General features: G+C 46.5%; 2 protein-coding genes across 2 annotated transcripts in view; one reads left to right on the top strand and one right to left on the bottom strand.

Annotated features, from left to right (window-relative positions):
* The window catches only part of TNKS (tankyrase), a 135,418-nt gene extending 121,445 nt beyond the window's left edge, over positions 1–13,973 (top strand). Inside the window, 8 exon segments of the mRNA XM_032107995.1 lie at positions 48–130; positions 1,889–2,009; positions 2,643–2,740; positions 4,580–4,654; positions 5,848–5,953; positions 6,817–7,003; positions 7,778–7,934; positions 11,425–13,973. Of these exon segments, the coding sequence (XP_031963886.1) occupies positions 48–130; positions 1,889–2,009; positions 2,643–2,740; positions 4,580–4,654; positions 5,848–5,953; positions 6,817–7,003; positions 7,778–7,934; positions 11,425–11,511 (914 nt within the window). The 3' untranslated portion in view covers positions 11,512–13,973.
* A 953-nt stretch (positions 13,974–14,926) lies between these two features.
* On the bottom strand, positions 14,927–22,604 carry DUSP4 (dual specificity phosphatase 4). The gene is made up of 4 exons (XM_032107996.1): positions 22,186–22,604; positions 19,304–19,440; positions 18,669–18,888; positions 14,927–18,539 (listed from the first exon to the last, which is right to left on the bottom strand). The coding sequence occupies exons 1-4, from the start codon at positions 22,577–22,579 to the stop codon at positions 18,154–18,156; spliced, it is 1,137 nt and encodes a 378-aa protein (XP_031963887.1). The 5' UTR covers positions 22,580–22,604; the 3' UTR covers positions 14,927–18,153.
* Positions 22,605–25,008: the final 2,404 nt, after the last annotated feature.

Genomic DNA, 25,008 nt, shown 5'->3' with positions numbered 1-25,008 from the left:
GTTACTTCAGATGTATAGGATATAAAGACTTGTTTCTTCTCTTACAGTTTCTGGTCTTGACATGAACATTACCCAGTTCCTAAAAAGCCTGGGTCTTGAACACCTCCGAGACATCTTTGAGACAGAACAGGTAAGTGGCAAGCTTCATCTCTGTTTGTATGTTCAGAAGATAAACTAACCTAATAAACTCGAGTGACATTTTCATTGTCTAATTAAAAAAGGGAAGGAAAAACCCCACATTTCACATCTACAGAAAAACAAGTGTGTCCAAGTTTTCTTTCAGTTTTCTGCAAATGAATTGCCAGATACAATATGGTGAAGTTGCGAAACCTACGAAAATACCTTTTCTTGTTGGATTCAGGTGTCAGGTAGCTTTCACTTATACATACACTCTGACTGCCAATTTGGGTTGTATTCTGAGAGTTATTTTGGACCTTGTGAACTTTGAACATGATGACTATAATGAAGTTAGGTTGAAATGTCACCTGCATTTGTCCTTCAGCAGTCTCGATAGCCAAACAAGCCTTTCATCACCTGTAGTGCTGCATGTGATACTTTGGTTAGATGTAGGAAACTCTCCAGTTTGACTATAGGCTGAATTAAAAATCTAGCCCAGGAGTATTCATGCTACAGAATGCAGAAGCTACATTTCCTATTAGGTTAGGATCATAAGATTAACTGGGTTTTGCTGGGCTAACTTTCAAATGGCATTGAGAGATAGGGGAAAAAAACCTGCAGATTTATCAATAATTCACAATATATCAAAAGAGTACAACTAATGTAAGTTTCTCAAGCTTACGTTGTGTTTTGCGGCAGAAGTACTTGTAATGTATTTGTAGATTCCCTTTATGTACTGTTTCTTAAATTTAACATGTTGCAGTTAAATAGATCTGTTTACATGAGTGAGATGGGTGTACTGGTGGAAGTGAAAGGTGCAAGTGCAAGAGACTGGATGTGATGATTATTTTTTCCTCTGGCCTCTGCTGCTAATCTTTTACTGAGGAATCAGGAAACGAAGGTTTAAAATGTAATGTGTTGCTTACAGCTGTTTCTATAAAACACTAGGAGGTATCTCTTCAAAGGTAAAATACCATGTAATTTTTTCCCTTCTGGTATATGAAGCATAAGCTTTTTCCTTTAATTTGGAACTGTTTCTATTCAGAAGGAAACCAACCTCAAACCAACCTATACTCTTCTCAGGTTTTCGTAGTATTTTTCACACCTTCCTATTGCCTAGCTGGTCTTGTTCTGCTTTTGCTTCCTTAACTCCTAACCCGTTGTTAAAATTTTCCCCTGCTAATAAGATTTAACAATGCAAATTGGATTCAATATATTCATAATTTTGAAATAATCTAGCTCTTCTTGTAAGTTTCTTTGTAGAAAAAACAAGCTCATCTTCTTTAAGCTTATTCTTTTAAGCTGTTTTTTCCAGCACTATCTTCATGTGCACTTTTTCACATTGGCTCGTTATTGGTAAGCTTGTAGAATATTAGCCTCTGCTTGTGTAGTGAAAATAATGAATTGTACAACACTGTGAAACTTTGAATGCTTCAAAAGTACTCCCACATTTGTCCCAGCATTTCCATGCATCCCCCTTCTACCTAAGTAAAAATGTTAGTGAGAACCTTCTGTGAGAACCAGCTCCTGTTAATTGGTGTGAGAGAAGTAAAAGTTGTGCACAATTTCAGACTGTAGCAGCTGGGTATGGTCCTGTGATAGGGAGAGGTTTGCCAGAAGGTGGCAGCAAGTAGAAGTGAAGCAAAACATTAACTACCTTCATGCATTTGGTTGCACCATGAATACTTTGCTTTTCTCAAGTGATAGGTCTCCAGCCTTGAAAGTCAGGCCAGGTTTGGCAAGTGATTTCTGTGATCTTTCACCTTTCCAGATAACCCTGGATGTGTTGGCTGACATGGGGCATGAGGAGCTTAAAGAAATTGGGATCAATGCGTATGGACACCGCCACAAATTAATAAAGGGTGTGGAGAGACTTCTAGGAGGACAGCAAGGTAAATATGACACTTTCACTGGTTAGTCTAGGTGTAGCACACACAGGCTCCTGCAAGTCACCTTCTCTAAATGTAGGCATTGTCACCAGGACTTGAAAGAATCTGAACATCAGGAAAGTATATTTGCTGCAGACGTGGTGGCTGAGTGAGTTGTGATAGCTAAAGAATATATTAAGGAGATACCAGACCAAGTGATCACGTGCCTTTTCAGAGAATGGATACCCTGGAGGCAGCTTGGGAAGCTGTGCTCGTTTCTCAGGACCCTCTTCTACCCAGAGAGGAACTTTTGGATTGATTTGCCCTACGTACCTACCCACAGGCCAGTTATATCCTGAAGGGTACACTTGATGGAGTTTTAGCTGCCCCACACTTCCGAGATGTTTATGTTGAAAGAGGAAGCAATGAAGGGCAATTATATCCCACATGCATTTTTCATCTCTCTTGTAAAGCCTCTGCTGCTAATGAAAGTACTTTTATCTTTTTGAGGTTGTGCTTATGCCTTGTGTTTATTTTGCATTTCCTGCTGTACTGGGGTTGTGTAAAAAGAACAATGATGATGATGATGGATACAAATAGAGCCAGTATTGGTTTTTCCTGTTGATTTTTGCTCCTTTTCATTCCTTCTCTTTGCAGGTACCAATCCTTATTTGACTTTCCACTGTGTGAGTCAGGGGACCATTCTCCTTGACCTTGCTCCTGATGATAAGGAGTATCAATCCGTAGAAGAGGAGGTAATCCAAGTCCCTTTCTTAATGCTTCAGTGGCCATTTATTCTTCTTTCCGCTGATTAGCCTGTCAGAGCTAAAGTGTGCAATATGTGTTGAAAGTTCTAAAATAGGCTTTGGTGTATGAATGGCATAGATCTGACATGAAATTTAGGGCTCTTCATTTGTCCTTTCATATAGAGAAATGAGGGAAATTATTTTGCTATGTCCTGCCAATTTTTTAAATAAATGGTCTCTGCTCACTTAGTGTTATCCTGATTTTATTTTGTTGTGTTTTGAATTTTGTCTTGGATATTGCCTCATAGGAAGGGTTTCCACAGATTTCTGTAGATAGGTGGACCTGTGAAAATTAAAAGCTGTGTGTGAAGACCAAGGGATCAAGGTCTTGCAATTCTCTAGGCATTTTCTGTGAACCAGCTTGTTTTCTCTTGTCTCGGTGGCTTAGTTAATCTGTAACCCAGATAAACAGGTCCTGGATAATTGAGAATTGACTGTAATTTTGCCTCCCCCACACACACATGCTCTTTTATTTAAGTCAACTACAAGGACATACCATTTTGAAAGCAAAAATCATAACAGAAAAGAGACTTCCTGAAGAGCTGTGTTTGGAAGAAACTCCGTTCTACTGTGCATTTGCTATTTGTGTCGTGTTCCTACACTATAGCACAGAAGTGTTTGGAGTCTTTTAAAAAGTCTTGATAATCAAGATTGCTTCCAGCTTACCTGGGTGTATTTTTTATTAGTAACTTCATAAACTGGAGTTTGTGTAGATCTTTTTTATAAACTTTTCTGAAAGAAAGGGTCACTTTTCTGCCATAGCAAATTGGAATATTTTTTTGAACTGTTATGTAATATTGTTCCTGTAGCTATAAATACTTCTCTAAAAGACACAATGAAACAATTTCTGAGGGAATCAGAAATGCTCTGCTAATTACATAGGAGAATTTACAGTGCAGGTATTTTCCTAATACTAAGAAATGCAAACTAAACTCACTAAAATCACATTTATTATTTCTTCAGAGTGATCTTTTTGTATATTAATTGTCAAAGATTTTTTTTTCTAATAAAAATCAGGTTTTCTAGTTGTATATCATTTTGATACCATTATTCTCCTTTGTCTTATATGGATTTTTATTGCAAGATTGTGATGCCTTTTCCTGGTCTTAAAATCAAGAGTCATACACAGTTAGAAGGGGGAAAGGGATTTTACCTTGGTATTTACTTTTAAGGATCCTTAGGTGTACATGTCCAGGTCATGTGCATCCAGAGGCACCCCACCGAGTCTATCTCCCCAACATGGGGTATAACATTATAGGTTTTACTAATTAGCATATCTATCAAAGATTCCCCAATGAGAGGTTCAAGTGAGCCCCTCCCTCCCCAAGGAACCTTCCCCTGGATGGTTCTATCTTGGTTTACAGAATGTGTTCTGGAGAGGACCTTGGGGTCTGGGGCACACTGATCCCTAACTACGAAGCTTCTAAAATGTTTAGTCTCTTAGCTTGACAAACAAGTCCAAGAATGTAGGCAGTAAGTGCTAGGAATACAGAAGTTGTAAAAAGGTATAACAGGGGTATAAAAGAAAAGGCAAAAATCTTCATGGCATCAATCGGATAATTGCATCATCCAGCTTCCCTGCTGTGGAACAGCATAACGTGTTGGGTGCTTGAGAAATTAGGGTATAATGCAGTTTAAAATTGAGATGACTTTTTTTTGTACACCTTTTAATTCATTTTCCATCAAGATTGTCTGTTGTTGCCAGTGATATACTGAGACACTGCATGGATACTTTGCCTTGCTAGCAAGGTTTATGTGCTGAACTTTCAGTTTTGGTTTTTTATGTAGATGCAAAGTACAATCCGGGAGCATCGGGATGGTGGAAATGCTGGTGGGATCTTCAACAGGTACAATGTCATCAGGGTAAGTTTCAAAACCTCTCAGTTTTATGTGGTAAAGTATGTTAGTATTTATGCCAGCGGGCAGAATCAGTTTAGTGGTTTGCCCTTTTACATTTAAAGTTCTTTGTTGAAATGGTATTCAGGAACAGAGTTAATGCAAGTGCTAAAATGAATGCATGCTGTGCACAGGGAATGAGGGAGAAGTGTCTGCTTGGGCTCCTAAAGAAGAACTGATGTTGAAGACAGATGTGGTGAAGAACCTGATTGAATTTCAGAGGCCTATAACTTCTGTATTTGACCCTTGCAACACAGATTTTTTTTTTCCTCAGTGTAGTCTTTTCTTACCTTTTTAAAGGATATTAGGGGGGGTGTGAAAGGATGATCATGACTTCTGATAAGAAGTTTCTATCTCCCTGTGCAACTTCCCAGACTGACACCACCTCCTTTGCCCTTACCAACTAGAAAAATACCTTTTACAAGCCATGGCATTCCAGAAAATAGTATTGTCTTTCTGAGGGAAAGTACAGTTTCTGGTTTCTTGGAAATCAGAACAGAACTTGGTTTCTGAGCTCCAGCAAACCTGTGGTGCCTGTCTCTTTGAGAAGTAAGCCTGTGCAGAGCCTTTGCAGCTTGATCCAATAGATCATGCATCCTGAAGTAAAACTCTGCTTCCATCCTACTCCCAAACCAAAGGTGAAGTCCTTTACAGAAACCACCGGTATTAGAGCATGTGGCTGAAATGATACAGATAGATTAAACAGCACATCTCCTTTTTTTTCCCCTCAAAAGATGGTTCTTTTCATAGAAAGTAAACCTAAACTAGACAGCAAGTTTCAAAGAGCTAGACAAGATTGGTCAACAGAGCTCAAAGCAGAGGGGAAAGGAGTTCCAGACAGTTTGTAGTTCTTTGTGGTGTTGCAGGCTCTGAGAGAAGAAGCCTGAAAGTTGTCCTTAAACCTGAAAACTTAGGCTGCAGTTTCACAGTAGTTTTAACCATTTGTAAGTGTGTGCTGCAGAGCTGTTTGAGAGACTTCAGCCTTGCGTGCAGAACAACCATGGGGTTCTTTATAGCATTCATGTGTCTTGCTGTCAGTTTCACTGTCAAATTAATGTGAACTCGGTGAAACTCTATTTCATTTCAATTGCAATTCAAATACCTGTGAGAGATTGAAATGTTATGGTGACAGCGTGGTTGGATCTGTTGTTCTGCTGCAGATTCAAAAGGTAGTGAACAAGAAGTTGCGGGAGAGATTCTGTCACAGACAGAAGGAGGTCTCAGAGGAGAATCATAATCATCACAATGAGCGCATGTTGTTTCACGGTAAGGAAGTCGTGTCTCTTTGTACGTATTGGTTTTTAACAAAAAACCCCAAACCTTGCAAGGACCCACAGGCAATGTTATTGTTGCTGTGTCACCATCCTGTGCAAGTAATTGTGTTTCTGCACTAGAAATGCAGGGGGTACATTGGGGGTGTGGGGGTGGTGGAGTTACTCTGTGTAGTTGCTGCAATCCTAAAAGCTGCACTAGGTAAGAAATAGTTTTGTTATGTTTTGGTTTTTTAAGAAAAAGGAAGGTTTTTTGCTAAGCCCTATCTTAGTCATTTTCAGTAAAGCTGCTGGGATGATGTTACATTGCTGTGAGAAAGACATGGTGTCTTCTAAATGGGGGGAGCAGCACGCAATAAAAGCGTTTTACCCTGGTGCTTCAGGCAAGCATCAGGGAAAGGAATCAAAACCAGCCATGAGTTTCAGCAAGATTTCTCTAGAAATGCCTACAAATGACAATTGCCTGAAGGTCCTTCTGCCCTAGATTCTTCTGTGATTCTGTGTAGGAAATTGGTTTTGGGTATGATTGTCCTGACACCTTGCCCCACCTTAACCAGTACTGACTGTGTAGAGAAGGTGTGCATTGACAAGATAAATTGCACTGAAATGTGAGTGGGGGGAAAGCCATTTAATGAGATCTGTGAAATGAGTAAGAAATGAGTCACACGTGGGATTTTGGTATATAATGATAAATCCCACACATCACAGCATCCTGCTGGGTATCGCCCCCTTCCAGCTGACTGAGCACACTTTCTGGTATTTAATGGTCTATTTGAGGCAGATAAACTCTTCTTGACATTGAGTCTTGTATTACTATACAACTTAACAAGTATGTGTCTTTTTGTGTCACTGTTCTAGGGTCTCCTTTTATTAATGCTATCATTCACAAAGGATTTGATGAAAGGCATGCATACATTGGAGGGATGTTTGGAGCTGGAATTTACTTTGCTGAGAACTCCTCAAAAAGCAACCAATATGTGTACGGAATAGGGGGAGGAACAGGCTGTCCGACGCACAAAGACAGGTCTTGTTACATCTGCCACAGGTATGGACCCAGCAGAGTTCCCTGCACGTAATTCTGGCTGTCCTGCTTTTTATGATCCTGGCACAGGGTGACCTGCAGGGAAAGGAAGGCCACTTGAGCTTGGTCGTGGCAGGAAAAATGCAGTTTTCTGTTTGTCAGGGCTGAACAAAAATGAATATAAATGCAGCAAGTCCCACAAGAAGGTCAAAAATTACATCTAAGAGTGCAGTGAGTATAAATCAAAATGAGCTGTGGCTCAGGAAAGAGGCTTGAAACAGCAAGTTTGAAAATGAAGAGTCAGGGGAAAATAGCAATTAAACTCCAGGCACTCTCAGGACAAAACTGCAGTGCAAAGTGGTGGTCAGCAGTACCTTGTTGTACTGTGGATCAGATAATTTTGGAGGTAGTGAACAGGACTTAATCACAGCTTTGTTTCGTGCTGGAGTAGATCAATGTGTTTCTCACACTTTGACACCTGTCCAGTCCCTGCTGGTAGGAACACAGAGTTTCAGCTTCTTTCAACAGCTTTACACATATATATATATATATATATATATAAAATGAACTAGAACAGGCCTCCATGTGAGGGCTAAACAAACTGTGTGTTCTCCCTTCTGTGTGTCACAAAAGATTTTTTGTGGCAGGTTTTATACAGTCTTAGAACTGATTTCTAAAAGTGTTTCTCTAAAAAAGCCTTGAGAAATTAATTATAATTAAATAAACTCAAAAGACTGAAATAATTCTGGAAGCACTCGACTCCTAGTAAGATGTTTATATTCTCTTCATTCATTTTAGACAAATGCTCTTCTGTAGAGTGACCCTTGGAAAATCCTTTCTTCAGTTCAGCACAATGAAAATGGCTCATGCCCCTCCCGGGCACCATTCTGTTATCGGCAGGCCAAGCGTGAATGGACTTGCGTACGCCGAGTATGTTATCTACAGAGGAGAGCAGGTAGGTGGGTCAGCGAGGACTGGCTTTATGGAAGGACAGAGCTTGGAGCTGGAGCTGGGGTGTGGCTGGTTTCCAGACCAAGTGTGCTTTGATAACCCTGCTGATTGGGTGTTCAGTTTTTTTTTTCCCATTTAAACAGGGAAATAAGCAGTGAACTGTATCTAGACAGCAAATGCTATTCCTATCCACTGATCTGCTCTGATTTATACCGTGCAGAATTGCCTAATTCCCCCTATGCAGCACTGTTGGAGTCTGTTAAGAATTGTAGTTTTTCTCAGTTAACTCTCTTTCTCCCATTGCATTTTACTGGCATTACTGCAGTATCAAGGTCACATGCATTTCTGGGGCTCTGGTATATCTTGAGGATTCTGGGCTTTTTACCTGTAGCTTCCCAGCAATGACAGAGATTACCCTTAAATGGCAGCTGGAATAGCACAGAAATCTTCAAAAGTTGATTTTTAATCTGAATAACTCAGCTAGACCCTGACTCTGGAAAAGTGTTTTGCTTAATACCGTGGGTGGCTCCCAGATCACCTGATGAAACTGAATAATCACGAGTCTGTGGGCCCTGATGACAAACATCGCAGGTCCTGAGGGAGCTGGCTGATGATGTTGCCAAGCCACTCTCCATCGTACCCTGAGACCATCTCGGTTGGTTGGAGCATGCTGCTAATAATTCCAAGATCATGGGTTTGATCCCTGTATGGGCCATTCATTTAAGAGCTGGACTTGATGATCCTTGCAGGTCCCTTCCAACTCCGAATATTCTGTGGCTCTGTGATACTTGAAAAGTCATGGCAGTCAGGCAGGAACTTCAGTGACTGGAAAAAGGGAAACATAACTCGTATTTTTTAAAAGGGGAGAAAAGCAGACACAAGGGAACTACATATAGGTGAGCCTCACCTCTGTGCCTCGGAAGATCGTGGAACAGATCCTCATGGAAGGCACATGCAAGACCAGGAGGTGATTCAACACAGCCAGCACAGCTTCTGTCAGCATAGATTGTGCCTGACCAGTCAAGTGACCTTCTGTGATAGAGTGACAGTGATGGTTGACAAGGGAAGATGGACCGATGTCATCTACTTGTCATGTCCCACATGACATCCTTGTCTCCAGCTTTGAAGGGTAGACTGTTTGGAGGATAAGGAATTGGCTGGATGGACACAGGCAGAGAGTTGTGGTCAGTAGTGTCCAGGTGGAGGCTCATGATGGAGGTGTCCCTCAGGGCTCTGTCTTGGGACCATTGATCTTTAATGTCTCTCTCAGTGACACAAAGAGTGTGATGGAGTGAACTCCCAGCAAGTCTGCAGGTGACAGGAGGCTGAGTGGTGCAGTTGACACAATGGAAAGATGGGATGCCATCTAGGGGGACCTGGACATGCTTGAGAAGTGGGCCCACAAAAACTTCATGAGGTTCAACAAGGCCAAGTGCAAGATGCTGCACTTGGCAATTGCAGGGCAATCCCAGACCTGAGTACAGACTGGGAAATGAACTCATTGGGTGCAGCCCTGTGGAGAAGGATGTGGATGTCCTGATGGCAAAAAGCTGGACATGAGCCAACAGTGCGTGCTTGCAGCCCAGAGAACCAACCACATCCTGGACTGCATCAAAAGAGGAGTGGCCAGCAGGTCAAGGGGAGGTGGTTCTTCCCCTCTACTCTGCCCTCTTAAGACCCCATCAGGAATGCCGCATCCAGCTGTGGGGTCCTCAGCACAGGAAGGACAGAGAGTGGGTCCAGAAGAGGGCCACAAACATGATCAGAGGGATGAAGCACCTCTCCTATGAGGAAAGGCTGAGAGAATTGGGATTGTTCTGCCTGGAGAAGGCTGCAGGGAGACCTTATAGCAGCCTTGCAGTGTGTAAAGGGGGCTTATAAAAAAGAGGGAGAGCAACTTTTTGCACAGGCACATAGTAATAGGACATAGGGAGGAAACAGTTTATAACTAAAAGATGAGAGATTTAGATTAGATGTTAGGAAGAAATTGTTTATTCAGAAGGTAAGGAGGTCCTAGAAGAGGTTGCTGAGAGAAGCTTTGGATGCTCCATGCTGGGAAGTTTTCAAGGCCAGGCTGGATGGGGTGTTGAGCAACTCAGTCTAGTGGAAAGTGTCCTTGCCTATAGCAGGGGGCCTCAAACCAGATGATCTGTAAAGATCCCTCATGTCCAAACCATTCTGTGATTCTAAAATAAGATTATATAATAAATTTAGGTTCAAAGGAATCTTGGAGAGGTCACATAGGCCAGCCTCTTGTTCATGTTGAATCCAGGCCAGGTTGCTGAGGGCTTTGTTTGACCAGGCGAGTCTTGGAGGCCTCAGCGAATGGTGTTTCACAGCCTTCTGCAGCAGCTTGTTCCTTTGATTACTTATCCTCAGAGTAAAATAGTATTTCCTTTGTATCCAACAGAAAGCTTCCCTGTTTTAATTAATCTCATTCTCCTGCTGTGCATCACAGAAGAGAGTCTGGCTCTGTTTTCTCAGTAGCCTTCCATACATAATGCAAGATTGCTATGAGGTCCCACAAAGCCTTCTCTTTTCTGAACCAAACAAGCCCATCTCTCTCAGCCTCTTCTTCTTTATCCTGTGCTTTCTCCCCTGACTTATTGGTCCTTTGCTGAACTTGGGTTCAGCTTGTTGGCATCCTTCTTGTATTGGAGGACCTAAAATAATGCAGTTTTCTAGATGTGGTCACATGAGTACTGAATAAACAGCAGTTGCTGCTACACCTGATGATTTACCGCAGGCTGCTTGTAGCCTTTATTGCTGCTGGGACACACTATTGATTCTGCTTTAGCTTGCTGTCACCCAGGGACCGCATCACCTTTTCAGCTGAGTGGCTTCTCAACCTGCAGTGTTACAAGGAATTCATCTCAGATGCTTTTGCCCTTGCTGGATTACATGAGGCCTCTGTAGGCCCAGTTTCCTCTCATCTATCAAGGTTCCTCTGAATGGGGCTCTGACCTCTGTCAACTTTAGCTTTGTTCTGGGACTGAACTGGCTACCAGCTGTCTTCAGGAAACACTGGATGGATGGACAGATGACTGACTGGGTTATGTGCTTTGAGTGGGCCAAGTATTCTACTGCCAGTAAAGGCATTTACAGGTTACATGACAAGTTACTGACCCTTTTGAGGTCAGGCTTTATCAGTCATCTGAGATTTTTGAGTAACTTAACAGGTACTGACCAATTTGTAGGATTAACTAACAAGGGGAGTAACTCTGAATTCCTGTTGCACACAATTTCTGGCAGTGTCTGTATGGAAAAAACATCTTTCTTTCTATTAGTGCATTAACCAAGGTGTTAAGTACAAGGTGTAAGCAGTTCTACTTAGTGCTGGCTAGGTTTGAAATCCTTTTTTTTCTTGCATGCTGTGAACATAGAACTGATTCTTGTGCTGTCCTTCCTGGTCACTGTTTAGTTAAATGCAAAAACTGGAACTTGCTGAGTTACCCTTGTATAAACCAGGGGTTTTTTTCTTACTTTACTTTCAGGCATACCCAGAATATCTCATTACATACCAGATTGTGAAACCAGAAGCTCCCTCACAGACAGCAACAGCAGCAGAACAAAAGACCTAGTAGCTTCAGAGCAGTGAAGAAGGATGTGACTTCAATCTTGGACTGGATGGATACGTGTTTCAGAAAATCAGTATCACATAAAATTCTTAACAACCTGGAAATAAGCTGTATGTCTTCTATAAAGCATTGCTGTCTTGATGAATATGGTATGAGTAACTCTTGCATACTCGACTGCTACTGTTCCTCTTGAGGAAAGTTTACAAGGGACTGCCTTTTAATAACATATCTCAGGCTCCTAGTCTCTGCAGTTACCATGTATAAAATAATACTGTTTTGATCTAGACCTTGGGAACATTATTGTGCAAACGGAAGTCTTTATTGGTGCCATCTCACATGCTAAAATTTCAGACACTACTTTTCTAGTTATTTTATTTGCAGATAAATTGCATTAAGCCCATCTTTTTTTTTTCAGCATCCACCATTCATTTCCTGTTTTCAAGAGATCCTATTTATTCTCCTTTTATATTCTGAAGTTGAGCCAGAACCTTCTTGAAGATATTTTGCACAAAGTCAAGTCGACTAAAATCATTAACAATGCAATATAAATTTCATCTGAGGAGGGACTAGGTCAAGTTCTTCGATATAGGGGGTTTTTTCCACACCTCTGAGCAAACGATAACATGAGTGAGTGTAACTTTAGAGTGGAAACAAACCATGTCAGTTTGCTGCTTTGTCTGTGTGAGTTTTCTGGGGGAAGCCCTGGGAAGAGTTTGCAAGGGTAAAACCAGCTCTTGTGCTTGGAAGGACTTCATGAAACAGGTCCATGTCCTCTGCTGGCATCTCTAAAAGAACATTTTATAAGGCTCCTGTTAAGTACATGCAGCTTGTGAAATGTTCTCCAGTTACAGCAGTGTATGGTTTTGCTGGGAGAAGCAGGTGAAAAGTCAGAAGATTTCATACAGGAGGGCGTATCTAGTTCATGTCCCTCTGTAAGATGAGACCCCGTAAATGGGTTTCAGGCTGGTCAGGGAGAGTGTACTACAGCAGTTTCCTGTCACATCTTGGTGTGTGACATCACAGTTGAAGAGCTTAAGGGATTTACAAAAGTAATAATTTTTTTAAATATCAATTTTACATTTTGATGAGAACAAAATTTTAAAGTATCGTTTGGCAAGCGGATTTGTTTGCAGGTATACCAGAGTACAAAGCTAGGATTTATTCACTTAATACCCTTCTTCCCAAATTCCCAGGTTTATTTTGCTGGGTAGGAGAAAGTTGTTTTTAACCACTGCATAGCACAGCATCAGACAGTTTCAAAAGTCCCCCTCATGGTGGATATGGATTTAACAAAAGTAGAAACTGTTTCTTTTTTGTAGTGTTTTACAGTTTCAGAGAAGGTTGAAGATCAAGACCTGTTAATTTTTTTCCTAACAACCAATGCCAGGAAATGTGCTTCAGTGTTGCCCATGTAACAACTGGAGGAAAAAATGTTCCTTTGGACACAACACGCTGTGCATTTCCCTATCAACCAGCACTATCTGATGATCCAGTTCATGCATTCAGGTTTTATCCTCCTTAAAGCAAGGAAGCAACAGAATAGTGTGCTTTTATTTCATAAAAATATACGTGCTCCCCACAAGTGGGATTTTGCTAACATGTTTGGGTAAAACACACTTAAACCTGAAGACCTTTTCACTTTCAGCATTAAACACAACATTTTTGTTTTTAACATTAAGGCATTAATGTTGAAGCAAGTCATCCTCACAAGAAATTTTACCCACTGTAAAATCAGTCATTTGATGCAATATGGCTACCTGAACATCATCTGTTTGTAATATCTCTAAAGAAAACCTTAGAAATAGCAATACTCCAACAGAACTTGAACTCTGAGTTTTACTTTTCTTGAGCTGACAGTGGATATATGGTTCTCGCTTCATTCTATGACCTGATTAACTATGTAGCTTTGAAGTTCCATGCAGGCTCTAGCCTAAGTTGTCCTTTTAAACAAATTTCATTGATAAAATTGGGTGCTTGTATTTTGGCTACTTGTTTCATGGTGTTAGGATTGCAAAGATCACCACTAGGCTTTGAAGCTTTGTATTCGCCATTTAAGTTTGGGGTTTGTTTTTCATTTAGTTAATAATGCAGTGAGGGGATGTGCCTGTCTGCACTAGGGTTTCAGATAGTGGCCTGAGCGAGTGCTGCCCTCCATCCCCAGTTAGACATAGTTTTAAATGGTGAAACAGCTGTGCTACTTAGGTGAGCAAAATGGTTAATGTGGGCATGAAAGTTAAAAGCTTTACATCTTTCAAAAACAAGAACAAATCTAAAAAGTAAAACCCCACTGAGCCCACACCAGATGCTGTTCTTGCTTGTTGTTTCTATGTGCTTGTTGAACTAATGGCTAGTCTGGAATCCTTTTGCAGCCTGGAACTTCTAGAGGATAAAAATAGCCTGGAGGAGACTGAGGGGAGACCTCACTGGGGTCTTCAACGTCCTCATGAGAGGAAGTGAGGGGCAGGTACCAATATCTTCACTCCTGTGACCGGTAACAAGACTGGAGGAAACAGCATGAAGCTGAGTCAGGGGAGATTTAGGTTGGATGTAAGGAAAAGGTTTTTTACCCCAGAGGGTGGCTGGGCACTGGAACAGGCTCCCCAGGGAAGTGATCACGGCACCGAGCCTGACAGAGTTCAAGAAGTGTTTGGACAATGCTCTCAGGCACATGGTGTGACTCTTGGGGCTATCTTGTGCAGAGCCAGGAGTTGAACTAAATGATCCTGATGGGTCCCTTCCAACTCAGCATATTCTGTGATTCTACTTTCCAGTATCTTTGAACTGCCAGTGTTAATGTTTCTGATGTTCTGTGCAGAGTAAAGGTGCTGTGTGAGGAAATCATTTTGCAGTGGTTTTTGTCTCATAATGACGTGATCTCATATCCGTTTGTGGCCAGACACAGAGGAATACCCAGGCCTGATGATGCACCTGTGTGTTGTAGAAACCTGTGCAGGAGTAGCATATGTTGTCTTTGTAGCTCCTCTTACAGTTCAAAACAAAGTGAGGATCTGCCCATCAATATCAAAGTTACTCATGAAAAACCTGGTTGTGGTTTTGGTGGTAGAGCTGCATTTGGCAGGTTGTTAACGGTACAGATGCTGCTGCTTTAGCTGGGGGAGTTAACTACAATGGGACCTTAAAAATGCCATGACCCCATAACCAGGCAGTTGCTGCCTCCTGAGAAATGAAGTTTTTGACTTCCTGAGAAGAGCAGTCCCATGATATTGGGATGCTCATATGCAGCATTGGATCACCAGTGGAGGCACAGCAGGAGCTGAGAATGTAAGAATGCTCAGGGCTGGGAGACCAGGGACAGAACTTGGTGTCTGCTGGCACAAGGGACAATGTGTCTCTCAGGCCTGTTGATTTTTGTCAGTGTCCCTTCGAGGCAGCATTTTGAAACTTCTGTGTAGTTTTGTGACAGAACTTTAATAGGCAAAACAGAAAGAAAAGTCACCATCTAACAAAGGAGAGAGGGTTCTGCCCTCCATTGCTGAAACTGTTTCCATGAGGCTGATGACTTAGATACCTGGTGCAGAGTGACATTACAGTCTGAATGCTGTCAACAGAACTTTTGTTAGGATTAAAAGCAGACAGTACAGTACCTTAATAAGGTATATTTTATTTTCTCATTTTTATCTACCAGTTGTGTTTGATCCCAGCTCCACAGAGACTGTTATAAACCTCTTCTACTAGTTCCACCATGTTGCAGTCACTATTGGTTTTCTAACCTCTGTTTCGAGTGTTCACATGTGATGCAATTGAATCCCACTGCATTGTGTAGCAGGAATTTATTTTGCCTGCAGACCTGAACTTTGCTTGTTTGTTATGGGAGTACCCCAAAAGAAAATTCTACACTGTGGCAAAAAGAAAACCCTGCAAAATGTTCTGCAGTGTTGGCTCTGATGGGCAGCAGACACAGAAAAGGCATGTGGTACAGGGGAGGGAGTAGCTCCTGGACCAGGGCGCTTTCTTGTCTCTGGAAACCAGCTGTTCCTACTGTTTATTGTAGGTTAGAGGAGGTGTCTCCTCCCTGTGAATGTGTGAGGTGCTGAGGGATGCAAACATGTTGTGCCACTGTGGGGCCCGTGAGAGCTGCTTAAGCAGGTGGCAAATCTCAAAAAAGCCTCCTGCATCCCTGCAGTGACGTCAGAGTTTCTGCATAGTTCATGCACTGCCTGCAATTTCCGTATGGGGCTGTTAACAGAAATTGCCCTGAACAGGTTTTTCCAAGATGGGCAGAAGGGTCCAGCCATAAAACAGATTAGTTTGAACATTGCTAATCATTCTCAGAAGCTGAGTGTCAGGAAATGTGTGAATTTCTTTTCAGTGGGATTTCTCTGTTTCCATGCTGCTTTGCTACAGAAAGTCTAGCTCAGAAGTCTAAAGTGACGTGCATCTAATGCATGCTTCAGTTTTGTTGAGCTGAGTCTTTGTGCAGCATTGTAAGCCCAGAGAGGGAAGACCGAGGAAAGCACAGATTCAGTTCTTGCCTCATGTAGCAAGTGGCTTGTGAACCTCCACAGGCTTGAATCCATTGGTGGTGGTGGCCTGGTGCAGTCCAGAGCATGTTCTCCTGGTTTTTCAGAGTGGCAGGACACGTGTGCAGAGATGGAGAGGCAGTGTTCCCACCTGTCTGAACACAGAGTAGATGTAAAACCCAGGGGACTGGGGAACACTGTACGTGTGTTAAAATCTCTGAAGCAAGGTGAATGAGCCTGGGAATCTGTAGGGGACATGGGAAGCAGATGCATTTCCGTTACACTGACACATATGCCTGTCAAGTCACATTATCTGACTGTTTTTGATGTAACAGTCTTGCTGAACCTGTTGGTGGCAAGTTCCAGTGGTGGTCCCATTAATTACTAATTTCGATTATTAGAGTCTCTGTTATTAAGATAATTTTGACACTTTCTTAACATCTGCAGAACTTGCTTCAGCTTTGGAAATTGAAATGGGGATTTTCTGTGCTGCAGTCCCATGAGCTTGTGCTTTGTCATTCCTAATTGCTTTCTCTGGCAACCCTGATGGCAATGTAGCTGGGGGTTGAATTTCTAGACCTTTCTTTTGTGTAACTTGTTTTCATAACTAGCCCTGTATGTGTCCTCTCTTAGTTGCCAATTACCTGGAGCTGGGATATCATTTATTTATTTCTTCTTTTACCTTCTCTCTCAAAGTTGAAGACGATGGGCAGGTTCTCAGCCTACCTACATGGTGGACTTTAGGTAACATCTCTGTAACAACTGAGTTTGATCTATAAATGTGCTTGGCTAAATGTCTGATCTGCAATACTTGTAATAGTTTAAAAGTCAATAAATACATTTTTAACAGTTGCTCTGTGAAAATGGAATGTGTGCACAACCTGCTGTTCTGTCTTGGTCTTAGGACAAATTTGCTCCAGCCGAACTGTTGAAAACAGTTTTTATTTTTATTTTCTCCAAACAATGTTTTCTCCCTCCCTCAGGCAATAAATAAAAAGTTAATTTCTAGAAAAAAAAAAAAAAGAAGAACAAAACCATACATATGTACATCAGCCACACAGGCATCTTGTGTGTTGGATTGGACTGGAGAGAAGGACAGAGGTAGGGTGGGAAATAAGGCTCCAGGTGGGTTGAAGATGAGGCATTTTCAAGGCTTGGACCAAAAGCTGCAGAAATGTTGCACAGGTGAACAAGACTCAGCACAGGAAAAGGGCTGGTCATGAGGTGGGAGAAGCTTGAAAATGCTGGATGGATGACACCTCTGGGCCAGCCTGTCCTCCACCCTGCAGCTTCTCTCTTCCATTATAGCCCACCCCTGTCCCATCCTGCTGCCTTTGGAAGAAGAGCAGCAGTGGGACCGGTGGAGAGGAACCTGAACAGAGCAATCAAAAGCAGCCCAGACTGCTGCCCCCACCCCTTCTTTCTCATCCTAAAGCCACAGGAGATTGGACCTAAGTTTTGTAGAAACCAGTGATCCACAGAGGCAAGAAAAGAGGCATTTCAGACTACATGTCTCCCTCCGAACCACTTCCCAACCACACAGATTGCTCTCCCCCACTGGAATGGGCTCAGCTGGTGACTTGGCAGGTGCCTACCAGCTCCTGCCTCATCTCCCCAGCCACTGGCAGGGCTGAGGTTGAGTGCAGGCAGCCCTGTGCTATCACTCCTGCTTGCCCCAAGGCCCTGCCTGCAGTTCTGCTTGTCCAAAGTGTATCTGGCTCAGGTAAGCAGCACCCTCCACACACACAGAGATTTCTCTGCAAGGGGGAAGGCTGCTGCACAATAAAAACGGGGTATGCTCCCTTGTCAGCCTTGATGAGCTGGGGGCAGAAACATGGGGAGAAGGGGAGGTGTAATAAAACAAGACAGTAAAATAGGGATGGAAACACATGAAGACCAGGCACTTGAGGAAACCCAGTATACTATTTTTTTTTCCTCCCCAAAAGAGCCTGGACAATGTCAAGGTTTGTGGCTTTTAAAACTTCCGTGCTTTCAAAACATAACAATAAAAAGCAAACAAACCAAGATGAGGTAAGAAATCTCTCTACGAAAAAGATGTCAAGTCCAGGGTGAATGGCAGTGTCCGGCACTATTGCTTAACATCACAGGGCTCCACGCCCCCTGCATGCCTGGCACTACCTGCCCGGCTGGCCTCGGCCCTGAGCTAACAGCTGGGCGACGTGGTGATGGGGCTGTGCAGGTAGGGGAGGCTGCTGGGGGTGGCATGGACACCGACAGACACGGGGAAGCTGAAGACAAACTGCGAGGTGGGGGTGGAGGTGGCCTTGCCCCGCTCCCGCAGCGTCCCCGAGGGGCTGACGGCTTCCACTGCGTATGAAGTGGCCAACACCTGCGACTCGAACTGCAGCAGCTGCCCCATGAAGCTGAAGTTGGGGGAGATGATGCTCCGGCGCTGCTTGACAAACTCAAAGGCCTCCTCTAGCTTGACGCGCTTCTTCATCATCAGGTAAGCCAAGCAGATGGTGGCTGAGCGGGAGATGCCAGCCTGGCAGTGCACCAGGACCCGGCCACAGCACTCCTTCACTGAGTCTGGAGGGCAACAGGGGTGAGATATGAGACCCACACCCTTCCACCATGGCCCAACCCCTCACCAAACCTGCAGGTGGGGGCTGACCTCCCTCCCACCAATGGACACAACATCTCTGCACAGGCACTCACCAATGTACTCAATTGCCTCCATGAACCAGGAGCTGATGTCAGCTTTGTGGTTATCCTCCACAGGGATACACTTGTACTGGTAGTGCCCCTCGAAGTGGTTGGGGCAGTCTGAGGAGACGTTCAGCAGGGCTGTGATGCCCAGTGCATCAAGCATGTCCCGCCGGGCTGCGTGGTAGGCGCTGCCAAGGTAGAGGTAGGGAAGAATTTCCACAGGCCCACCCTGTTACAGAGAAAAACAACAGATATGGGGTTGACCAGAGGACTGCGGCAGGCAGGACACACATCCAGATGGCTTGGAAACACTGAGCTGTGCAGCAACCTGGCACCTGATCCAGGGCCCTCAGAAGAAGGAGCAGAAGCTGCCTTCCTGGGGTGCTGAACCTACTTCAAGCCCTCCCTCTCCCTCTCTTTGTCCTGTTCAGAAACAGGCAGGTGTGGGTTAAGAGGATTTGGGCTTGTCCACTCTTTGGGGCACACAAACACCCTGGTATTAGGAGGACCACCATGCTCTCCCATGAGAGGAAAGGAAGCTCCACAAGCCCCAGCTGAGGGAGAGCAGAGAGACTCCCATCGGAGCAGGTTGCAATGCTGGAAGGGCAGTCAAAATAGCTAAGCACTAGGGCTTCTAGACATACCTGGTCATGAAACGGGGTCCCACAGGAACTGCAGCCCAAATCCAGGGGCTCAGCGCTGGTGGGGGGTGACACATTGCTCAGGGACTTGGTTTTTGCACAGAATTCAGGATACTCCGAGGAGAAGCGCTCATAGCCCCCTGCAAGAAGAGAGGCACAAAGTGTTATCCCAGACTGCTTTCACAGGACTTCAGAACGGCGCAGCCAGAGATGCCCTTGGCCACTAGATGATGCTACAGCGATGGAGAGTGGCCTCCTGCCCCAGGAGGAGCAGTCCGGCTCCTGGCAGCAAGGGGGGAATCCCTGAGGCCCCACCATTCCCTTGGAGCAAGAGCACCAAGTGCAACGATCTTGGCCACCCAAAGCCTCTGGTCCAGGGTTTAGTCCCCTGCATACTGCTGGCCAAAACCCCAGACTGAGGCCAAGGTTGGTCTCTGAGACAATGAAAAGAGGATTTATTTAAATGGGAAAAGCTGCTCCAAGGCCAAAGACTGTTCTGGTCTCATCTTCCCTTGATACATCATTTTGTCACAAAACACAGGCAGGTCTCCCTTTCCCAGCTTGGCCCTCCAGCTCAGAGCTCCCGAAACAACAGATGAGGAAAGCCCTGGCTCTGGTCAGGTACAGCAAGGCTGACCCCACAGCCCAGCTGCCCTCAGAGAGGTGCAAGCTGAACATGGAGCAGCTTGTCCCTTTGACCTGCTGCCAGGGGAATAAGCACAGGGGATGTCAGGACTTCGTCATGGCAGGCAAAACAAGAGCAAACCCCACTGAGTTCCCAGGACAGGGAAACTTCAGTGTTGGCTGCCAATAAACACTTCTGGTGAGATTTCCTTCTCTCATTCAAATCAAATCAACAACTGTGACATGCTTGTAGGATGACTTTGAGCCTCAAAATCAATGAAAATCAAGTATTTTACTATCACCACAGGACTCCAGCTAGACCAAGCCCTGACTCCCAGGATGGTTCCTGAAGACTCAAACCAACTGCAGGATCTAAGCCTGCAGATTTCAGCTTACCAGAGCATGCAGCAGGACACATCTTTCTTATCCAGCTCTGAGACTGCCCTGAACAAGGCTGGAGATATCCAAGACCAATGCATGCAAGCATCTCAAGCAACCCCGGAATCCCTAGGCAGCTAGAGCTCGATACTGCCAGCATCCCAGTGTCCTCTGTGGTTTCCTCCCCCTACAAAAGGAAGGGCTCTCATACCTTAAAGCAGAACCGTGCAGATGCCTCACTGCATTTGCATTGTCCCTCCCACGCAGCCAGGACAGTTTGCAGAGGCTGCATTTCCCTGGCCTGACATCCCTTTACAGTCCTACTGCTTCGATTTGAAAGAGCATCCAAAACCAAGAGCCCGTGTTAGACAACTTCCAGAGATCTGGTCCAAAAATCCCTGGATCTACTACATCCCACTCCAGTGGTCATCACACCATGAGAGGGAAAAGCTGCCCAGGGTGATGGGCAGAAACATCTTGGAAAGAGCGTTTCTTGGAAAGGAAGGAGACCTTTCCAAATGTTTCTCTTCAATGACTCTCATCAGATTTAATGCTCGGTGAGCCAAGCACCACATCCAGCAGCTCCTGGCTGCACACGCCGACCCTGCCCGGCACAGGAGCCAGGCAGAGCAGGTGCCCATTGCCAAGCAACACCCAGCCGGGCTGTTTCACAGGGAACCTGGCAGCAGCCTGACCTGCAAAAACACATCTGGATCTTCATCGTGACCTGCACCCAACAAATGTGCATTTGGGCATGCACAGCTCTGGGTTAGTGCAGCTCTCAAGGAACAAGAGCAAGATTATTTTAGTAGCTCTGTGGTACAAAAGGAAGAAGACTGTAGTGCTGAGACTGAGTCTCTTGGAGCCTGTTCCTTAAAAAGGCTCCCATTCCAACCAACCTCCCACGAGAACCACAGGGACACCAGAAGCTCCCAGCTGACAAAGGCCACCCTTGAAGCAGAGCAGCATTTCCTGCCACATTCGTGGCTCCAGCACCACGCTGGCTCACGGTGAAGGAGCCTGCTCCTGAGCGAGCCCTTGCTGTGCAGGCACTCCCGCAGCAGCACATCGTATCTCATCCTTGGAACAGCTCCTGCTGCTTTTACTGTATCTAGTACAACTGAAGTGCTAGTTCCTCCATCTATCAAGCCTCCTAATGGATTTGCTACTCTGCATACACATCCTCACCCCTGCTGTAAGTAAACGAAGGAATAAACTGACTCTCAGGCTGTAAACAAAAAAGAAAAAGCCCCACAGAGCTCACCCAGGAACCCCAGCTGAGCATCCCCCGCCCCTAAATCATCTCAAGGCAATTCTCAGGACCAGCAGCTCCAAATGTGCACAACTTCTCATTTAATACACGGCAGAGTGGGGAAGCCCTGATCCCTGCTGTAGCCGCAAAAGGAGCAGAGAGGTATCCCCGGGTTTTCTGCCCGCTGCAAAGGGACATCGGCGTGACAGCAGGTATTTGACTCTGCACAAACACCTTCTCTGCACCGTGGGGCTGGGGATGAACTCAAACAAAGCGTGGGGGGATTTCCCCCCACACGCTCACGTCCCCCAGGTCCCAGGCAGGGGCACGGGGCCCGCTCGATGCCCCTGAGCCGGCTAAGACCGCCCGGGCACCCACGCACGGGGCTGATGGCCGCGCTGCGACCGTCCCGGGACCCCAGCTCCGGGCAGCCCAGCCCCGGTGCGCGCGGCCCCCCAGCCCTCCCGCCGGCTCCCAACTTCTGGCAGGACCGCCGGAGGCGGGAGAAGGGAGCGCCCTGCCCGAGGCGCGGCGAGGCCGGACCCGCATTGCCGAGCGGGGGCGGCTGTCCGCGGCCACGTCCCCGCCGTCATTCCCGGTGTCCCCGCCGCCCGCTCCCCCCCGCCGGTACCTGCCAGGAGCCGGATGTCGGCGCGCGCCGTGTCGCGACGGAGCGCGCGCACCACGAGCGCCACGGTGCTGTCCTCGCGCAGGGCCTCCGCGCGCGGGCTGCGCTCGTCGTACACCACGACGGCGGCGTAGAGCCCGGCCCGCAGCCGCGCCCGCACCTCGCCCTCGGCCGGCAGGATCTGCTCCAGGCTCACGGCGCCCTTGGCCCGCCGCCGCACGATCGTGTTGCAGCGCACGTTGAGCGCCCCGCGGATGTGTCCGGCGCTGTGCGCCAGGAAGGGGCGGCAGTCCAGCACCAGGCACCGCGCGGCGCCGCCGGGCCCGGCCTCGTCGCGGCACACGAGCCGGCGCAGCGCGCTGCCCTCCATCTCGCGCAGCCCCTCGGTGGCCACCATGGCGGGGGGAGCGCCCGCCGCGCCCCGCGCCCGCCGCCCGCGCCGCTCGCGCACCCCCGCGCGCGCCGCGCGCAGCCTTTACTACCCGGCGGCGGCCGGCGCGCGCCCCCGCCCCGCCCCGCCCCGCCCCGCCCATTCGCGCCGGGCCCGCATGAATGGAGGGGAGGCGGCGCGCGGGAGCGGCGACGTCACCGCCTCCATTCACAAAAAAAAAATCCGTCCGCGCCGCCGGCCGGCCGCGGGTTGTGAATGGGGGAGAGAGGCGGGCCGCGCCGCGCCTTTGTCACCGCGGGGCTGCGCGGTGTCACCCCCGCCGGGACCCCTGCGGGTCACACACGCTGCGGGGCACACGCACGTGCACACACGCGTGTGCGCGCACCGCTGGGCACACGCGCACATGCACATGCTGCAGGGCACGCGCCCACGTGCGCGCACACACACACACACACTCAGGCACACGCACACGTGGCCGGGCACACGCTGCGCACATTCCTCTTCCTTTGTCCCACTGCTACTGTTTTGTTTGGACTGCTTGCCGCGGCGGAGCGGGGGGGGGGGGGGCGGGCACTAAGCAGGGCCCGCTGTCAGCTCTGCAGGGTCCCTCTAGGTCCTTCTGACTACATATCTGCCACGGCCGCGCTTCCCCTGTCAGAAAATGACATCTCATTAGCTGCAGAGTCTTAAAAACACTACAGCATCCTGCCTGTGAAGTGACTCTGTGGAGGGGGCTCTTCGATTTAACTCCTCGCATAGAGGAACACTATTTTCGGCTAAAAGCCTTAGGAGTAAATGCACAGCCCTGAAGTGTCCCAGGAGGGTCTTCCCATAACCACTACCCAAACACCGAGCAATCATTTCACCCCAAAGTCCCCTTTGGGACTGTTTTCTAACAGAAGCAGTGCCGCAAACCACAATGCTCAGGGCATTTCCTGCACGGAGATGCCGGCCAGTCCCAGGTGAGTCTGCTTCAGAGACCTGAGGGTGTTCAGCTATCCCGATGTGGACCTGGATGTGGTGGGTGTAAGGTAGGGACCCAATGGTTATTCAAACCCATCTGCCCCGTCACTGTTTTTCACAGAGGGCAGCACTTGGACAGGCAGCTTGACTTCCCCTCCCCTGCGTGCCCGGCTGCTGTTTACTCGGGCAAGGCACGGGAACACCTTGCTGTGTGTGCCTACCTGGGAGGACTCCAGCCTACCACGCACGTTCAAGACCTACAGCTGGTGACACTCCTGCATCCCGCTGCCGCCTCTCCTCTACACTCTGCTCTCTGACCGCTGCTGGATTCTCCCCTCGGTCTGAGTCAGCCTGATCTTTGCACCTGTGGCTTTTGCGTGCTGTGCCAACCCTTCGCCAGCCAAGTGGAATCAGATGAGCTGTGGGGGAAACATAGCTGCCGTTTGTGTAATACACCCCAGTCCAGGAATGTATTAGAGCCCTTTGCCTAAGGAAGGCTAATCATCTCCCATTCCAACCTGCATCAAACATAAGGATAGCAAAACCCTATTTCTACTGAAGTAAAGCAGACTCTGGGTGGCCAGTGACACGCCAGAGACATTCTTTCCTCCTTTGGAGAATGCTGTCAGAGACAAAAACCTCAAACTGAGAATTTGATTACAAACTAATTGGAAACTATGCTCTCATACCAACAATACTTTAACTCAACTTGGATCATCAAAATGCCTTAAAAAGTTTTGCTCAAGGCCTGATGCCAAAATATGTTGTTCCCTTTGTTCCTCTAGGGCAGATGTTGGCTGCTACCATGTGATGAGCTAGCCTGCAGTCTCCAATGCCTTCTGCACTATCCAGTCTAGCTTTTACACTAAAATTGGATAACCAAGGACACAAAGTGTATGTCCTTGGATGCAGGCCTATCATCCTAATTTTTCCCTCTCTGGTCCAGCATATGACTGGGACAAACTGATCTGAGGTGGGAGAGGAATGCAATATTGTCATGGATGCAGGAAGGGGCATTTAGGCTGATGTCCCTGGATGTTTGCAAGAGCAGTGATGGAGGACATTATTTCAGGGTGGAGTGTGAAAGGATGTGTGTACATGAGCATCCGGTGGAGATTTTCAAGTGTTTCCATGTGCCTGAACCCTTTCCCCACTCTTCATCCCTTCCTGCTGTCTGTCTAGATGTGGCAGGTTCTTGGCTCTTTCTTCCTGGAAAATAAACTGCACCCAGCCAGGCTCCTGGGAATACCACTGTGTACCCACACCGGGCATTGTCGCGGCTGTGCTCCTGGCTGGTCACGTCTGGAGCTGGTGCTGTGCTGGGGATGGTGGCTCACAGACAGCTGCCAGTGGAGAAATTGAACCCAAAGGTGAGAGTGCCCAGAATGAACCAAGCCAATGCCACCCAGCCAGGATACACCACTGGAAGAGAAGAGTGATCTCCCTCACTGCAGTTAACTCAAGAGGAGATC

Source organism: Corvus moneduloides, chromosome 5, assembly GCF_009650955.1.
Source record: "Corvus moneduloides isolate bCorMon1 chromosome 5, bCorMon1.pri, whole genome shotgun sequence".
NCBI classification, from domain to species: Eukaryota; Metazoa; Chordata; class Aves; order Passeriformes; family Corvidae; genus Corvus; species Corvus moneduloides.
Note: the sequence above shows the minus strand (reverse complement) of the source record. Positions and strands in the feature narration are given on the sequence as shown.